This window comes from Gouania willdenowi, chromosome 17 (genome assembly GCF_900634775.1).
Source record: "Gouania willdenowi chromosome 17, fGouWil2.1, whole genome shotgun sequence".
NCBI classification, from domain to species: domain Eukaryota; kingdom Metazoa; phylum Chordata; class Actinopteri; order Blenniiformes; family Gobiesocidae; genus Gouania; species Gouania willdenowi.
Window position 1 is genome coordinate 3,938,943 of NC_041060.1, and position 6,668 is coordinate 3,945,610.

A 6,668-nucleotide genomic window follows, 5' to 3' on the forward strand; every position below is an offset into this window, starting at 1 on the left:
GGAAAATACACAAAGTAACAACAAAAATGCACAAAATTCTTTGCAAAACACACACACACACAATACACAGTTAATGACTCCAGAAAACAACATGAAACACAAATTGACAACCAAAATACACGAAAGGACTGAGGAATATAGAAATACACAAAATTGTTTCAAAAATACACTATATGACAACAAAGATACGAAATGACAGAAAAGTAAAATATACAAATTATCAAACAACAAAATACGCAAAAATGACTGCAAAAACACACATTACAACAAAATGACATAAATACACGACTCTAAAAACACAAACTAAAAAAGTTAAATATAAAGTTATATTTCCCCTAGTTCTCAGAGGAATATAATATACAAAGTTTAAATGTGTATTTTTTTTACAGAAAAACCTGAATCCAAAAACTCTTCCTAGTTAGTGACGTAATTAGTTGATGATTGGTTGATGTGTTAGCCAATCAGATTACAGAGCCGCTCCATGCGGAAGCGGTGGTGCTGTATTTAAACAGCTCACGTTCAGAAGTTATAGTAGTTATTGTTGTTTATTTGTGGGTGTATAAAGACAGACTTTTGGATGATGAAGGCCGTCCTGCTACTGCTGCTGTCTCTGACCGTGTGTGTGAGCTCTGACCCCGGCTCGTCGTGCGTGTATCCTCCGTTTTCCTGGTGCTCCTCCGTGGATTCAGCCGTTCGCTGCGGGGTGAGAAACTAACTTTACTAGACTACACTACTGTACAAACACACTGATAATGAATCGTTTACCTCAGATATTTCATTTACAACTATTTACAACTATATATATGTGTATATATATATATATATTTGTAAATGCGCGAAATTATTCCAAAAACTCACAAAATGAAAACACAACATTGGGCGCGCACCACGAGTGTTTAAATGATCAAATAATCCAAAAAAAAAAACACAGCAACAACAATCATATCCTATTGTTTTTTGTTTTTTTTTTCCAATTTGCTCATTATTCTAAATGCTGACATGAATGTTGATCATGTGACCCTCAGATCAGACATTATGTGATAATAGTTATGGGTTATCTATGAACTGCTGCCTTCTCACGTCTAAAGAACATAATTTGCATATTTAAGTGGAATTCTCTATGATTTTAAACTAATTGATAAACTAACAGCAGTTTCTAAATTGAAAGTGTAGCTGAAAACAATGTGTGATATTATGGTCTGTGTGTCTGATCACATGACAGAACCGGTTTGTAAACAGGCGGAGTTAGTCAGTAGGACATCTTTCAAAATACTAGTTTATAAAAGTCTAAATGTTAAAGACAATAGGGTCATTTAATATTACAGCTGGGGCCACAAAACTGTTCTGATCTGAGGGTCACATGATCAACATTCATGTCAGCATTATCAGAGCATTAACACTGGAAAGAACAATATTCTCGTGTTTTTCTAATCTCGTCAAATTATGACTTTATTCTCATATATCATTAAAATTTTAATTTAAAATTTTGACGTTATTCAGATTTTTTTATTTATTTTTTTATATTGTAATATGACTATTCTGATTTATTTTGATCTTGTAAAATTATTTTATTCCTCTAAATTTTTGTTTCTGTGCATTTGTCTGTCATTTTGTGTACTTTTAATTTTTTGTTATTTCAGTTGTGTATTTTTGTGGAGTTGAAATGTTTGCTGCATATTTTTCTGTTGTGCTTTATTTATTTTTCTCTTTTGCTTTTGCACGTTTTTATTGGTGCCTTGTTGTTTTTTGTTGTAGTTCTGTGTATTTTTCTGTATTTTTGGGGGTTTTTTTGTGTGTGTACTGTAATGTTTTAATCTTCTTTCAGGCATTTTTAATCTATGGTTTTAAATATTTGTGGTTTCTGAGTTAATTTTGTTTTTTCTGCTTTTCTTTGTGTATTTTCCTCTGTTATTTATTTCTTTTTTTAATCTCACTGCAGGTTTTGAAGCAGTGCCTCCAGTCAAACTTCACCAGGTCTCGTCAGACTGCAGATAAAGTCCAGGTGGAGCTTTATTATGAAAGTCTGTGTCCTGGTTGCAGACTTTTCATCACTGGACAACTGTTCCCAACATGGCTGATGTTACAGGACATCATGGAGGTGACTCTGGTTCCCTACGGTAACGCAATGGTATGTTTTTAATCTGAAATAAGTCACTAGAGCAATGTAGACAACTGCCCTTGGCTTGTGTGGCCCCCAAAGTAAATGCTGAAAACTACTTTTTAAACGCACAGAATGACAGGAGAATACACAAAATTACTCAGTCGCATTATGAAAACAAAAATGAATCTAAAAACACAATACGAGAACAAAAAATACACAAAATGACACCAGAAGAAAACAGAAAACAACATCAAACACACAATTTGACTCCAAAAATACGCAAAATGACACCTAAATACACACTACAAAAAACACACACACACAACCAAGCCACAAAATAACAGGAAAATACACAAAATTATTTAAACGCACATTAAGAAAACAAAAATGACTACTTAAAAACAAAATATCCATACAAAAATACACAATCACTTGCAAATCACACAAAAACAAAACAGTCAATGACTCCGGATAAAAACATCAAATACACAAATTTGTTCTAAAACGCACACGAAATTACAAGAATAATACACAAAAGGAGTGAGGAATATGCAAAGAAAGACACAACAAATGCTCAAAATTGCTCCAAAAATACACATGACGACAAAAATACACAACACACAGTTAATGACCCCAGAAAAAAAAACAGAAAACGCACACAAAAAGACACAAATACACAAATTTTCTCCAAAAAATACACATTATGACACCAAAGACACAAAATGGCAGGAAAGTGAAACACTCAAAATGACGACAAATACACAAACGCACCAGTATGCAAAAATGCCTCCAAAAACACATGACGACAAAATGACAAAAATATACAAAACTAAAACGTAAATACACAATGACCTTAAAAACACAATCTGATAACAAAAATACACAAATTTACTCGCGAAATACACAAAACGACGACAATACATGTAATGAGAGAAAAATGACAACAAAAACACACACAAAGCCTTTGTTATTTGCTGTATTAATGCTCTAATTGGTCATTATTCTAAATGCTGACATTAATGTTGATCATGTGACCCTCAGATCAGATATAACCACACTTCTGTGGCCCGTGCTGTGATAAAAGTTGTGCTCATGTCTTCACTAGAACAATATGTGTATGTTATACATCTTCACGTGTTACATTTTGTTGTTTATCAGGAGACGTTTGATGGAAAGAAGTATATTTACAAGTGTCAACACGGCCCACAGGAATGTCTGGGTAACATGTTGGAGGTAAATGATCATTTTGAGCTTCGCAGCAGCACATGTTTAATGAACACATGTGTTACGTGTTGTGTTGTTTTCAGACGTGTTTACTGAACATGACTAACGCTGCTGCGTTCCACATCATCAACTGTATGGAATCAGCTACTGATGTCATCCAGGCTGCTAAAAGTGTAAGAGTTCCATCTCCACCAGCTGTGTGTGTTCAATCATTGTGTAACTGCTGTGTGTGTGTGTAGTGTGTGAGTCTCTACAGCCCTGAGCTGGACTTTAACAGCCTGATGACGTGTGTGAACGGGGACCAGGGAAACCAGTTAATGCACCAGAACGCCCTGAAGACCAGAGCTCTGGACCCGCCTCATAAGTCTGTTCCCTGGGTGGTCGTTGATGGGGTGAGAGAGGCAACACACATAGTGGAGAAATGCTGAGTCAGCATTCACAATCGGCAGAGAAATGCTGAGTCAGCATTCACAATCGGCAGAGAAATGCTGAGTCAGCATTCACAATCGGCAGAGAAATGCTGAGTCAGCATTCACAGTCAGTGAAGAAACACTGAGTCAGCATTCACAATCGGCAGAGAAATGCTGAGTCAGCATTCACAGTCAGTGAAGAAACACTGAGTCAGCATTCACAATCGGCGGAGAAACACTGAGTCAGCATTCACAATCGGCGGAGAAACACTGAGTCAGCATTCACAATCGGCGGAGAAACACTGAGTCAGCATTCACAATTGCCGGAGAAACACTGAGTCAGCATTCACAATTGGCGGAGAATATGCTGAGTCAGCATTCACAATTGGCGGAGAAACTCTGAGTCAGCATTCACAATTGGCGGAGAATATGCTGAGTCAGCATTCACAATTGGCAGAGAATATGCTGAGTCTGCATTTGCAATCGGTGGAGAATATGCTGAGTCAGCATTTACAATCAGAGAATATATGTCGGCATTTACAATCGTGTAGAATGTGCTGAGTCGGCATTTACAATATGAAATGTTCAGTGTCTGGCTTTTAAATAATCCTTTATAATGTCATTCTTTGCTATGTTAAAATCTTGTCGTTTTTCCACTTTCACTGTTATGTAAATTTTAATGTTTTATAATTTATAAATTCTTCCCTTCTCTGCTTTGTTTTTGTTTTTATTTCTGACTGTCTTATTTGTCATCTTTTTATGTATTTGATTAAATTACCATATTTTCCTGGCTATTGAACACACCTCTGTATTGGCTGTATTCCAATAATTTAGCAATTTTCCTAGAAAAATCCACGTAAATTCTGCACCGTCAGCTTTAAATGAAAAAAATAGCGTCTTTTACACCAGAAAATATGGTACTTCTGTGTGTTTGTCTCCAAACCTTAAAAAAAAAAAATCAATTTTACCTTTTGTCAATCACTTCAGTAAAAATCTTAAGCAATTTGAACTAAAATTTGATTAATTGATAGAATAAGTGCTATTTCAATAATATTTTCAATTTGAACCATATCTTTAAAATTTTTATTTTTTTTAAATGAAACCAACATTAAATAAAATGGTGACATTTTGAGTCAATGAAAGTAAATAAAATCAATTCCAAACAATAAATGAACATATTCCTATTTAGTGAGATGTTTTAATTGCACTTTTGAAAGTAGAAATATCATACAAAATAAAAAAATAAGTGTCAACACTAGTTAAAAGCACATAATGAATCGATTTCCTTTGTATTGCTTCTCACACACATATATCTATATTTAAAGCACTTCACCACAGTTCTAATTTGTGTTATTTCTCCTGTTTAAACGTGTTTTTTGACCATGTTTTTGTTTCTCTGCAGGTTCACATAGACGACTCCGCCCTGTCTGCTTTCTTCAAACTGGTCTGTGACCATTATAAGGTACGACTTTAGTCTCTTCACGCTGACACTGGGACTTCATACACACACACAGGAATATTTATTTTAAAGAATGACATTTGGTTTTCATTTTAGACATGAATTATCAGTGTTTTTTTGTGTGTGTTCTAGTTGCAGAGTGATACTAAACCATGCAATATGCATCACGATTTATCACAATGTTAATAATTACACATTTCAATTACATAATAGTGTGAAATGTTTTATTTGTTTATTTTTTTTACTTGTGAGAAGAAGTAAATGTTAACTAACTGTACTAACATAAAAAAAACAAATTTGATGTTTATCAAACTGTCAAATTACATATTTTTAAAAAGTTTAACTTTTGCTTCTACAACAGATTTTGATTCTGTAAAGTTTTATTTTATTTTTTTTAAACCACAATCAACTTCCAGCTAAAATGCATGGAGTAGAGATTTAGTTTAACAAGGTCTGATGTGGTTCACTGGGTGTCTGGGCGTTTACGTCCTATGTATATTTTAATGCATTAAATAAACATAATTAAAAAATTGATTTGGACTTTTTTTTTTTTTAATACTGATTAGACTGAAACACGCTGAAATAAGGTGTGAAACACAGTAAACGCATGAGGTGTAAGATTCAGGGCTCTAGATGATATATTTTATTGATCAAACATCACTGACTAAACTGATCCATCTGTTTAGGGCAGTCCACCTCCAGCCTGTGGGGGGCGCCAGAGAGCCTACAACACCTACTGTCACAAGGATTAAAGTCCATAAAACAAAAAGAACAAAGGATTCAAAGCCATCAACTGGTCAATTTACTGGGATGTTGGGAGATTTTATGACAGAATGTTTACATCATATACTAAATGATTTTTATTTTTTTGATCAAACGAACGTATTTTGGGTTTTCACTTTAAAAAAAACCAAAACTGCATTGTGTGTTAGAAGGTATGTGTCTATCTCTGGGAATCTATTGGTGTATGAATGGGTGAACAAGCAGATATTATATAAGCACTTTGGGATGACATTAGTGTTATTATAAACATTAAAATTGATTTAATGTTGACCATTTACAGCAATAAATCTAAAAACAATCATGAAACAATGACTGATGCTCATTTCCTTTTGTCATGTGACTGTTTTTCAGTTTCTCATCCACAAACCAACACACACAGGTTGTGTTGTGACTGTCACACTAACACACTACAACTGTTTACTATATAATAATTCCTACGACAAAAACCTGAAGCACACTGAAACTAAATATCTCAGTTGATTTGAAAAGTGACCAAGTACAACACGTGTCAAACTCAAGGCCCGGGGGCCAAATCCAACCCTTTAGAGCATCAAATTCGGCCCGCTGCAGAAAGTTGAAATTACAGAAAACATAAATCATTGTGTAAAAACCCCAAGTAGTTCAGTTGTGGACATCTCAGCCCTTCTAATGAAACTGTTTCATCACATTATGGCCGTCATTTTTAATCGCA

General features: G+C 34.5%; 1 protein-coding gene across 1 annotated transcript; it reads left to right on the forward strand.

Annotated features, from left to right (window-relative positions):
* Window positions 1-448: 448 nt before the first annotated feature.
* Window positions 449-6,283, forward strand: ifi30a (IFI30 lysosomal thiol reductase a). The gene is made up of 7 exons (XM_028472880.1): window positions 449-703; window positions 1,940-2,128; window positions 3,260-3,334; window positions 3,409-3,498; window positions 3,565-3,717; window positions 5,138-5,197; window positions 5,881-6,283. Exons 1-7 carry the CDS (start codon window positions 578-580, stop codon window positions 5,944-5,946), a joined length of 759 nt encoding a protein of 252 aa, XP_028328681.1. The 5' UTR covers window positions 449-577; the 3' UTR covers window positions 5,947-6,283.
* The last annotated feature ends 385 nt before the right edge of the window (window positions 6,284-6,668 follow it).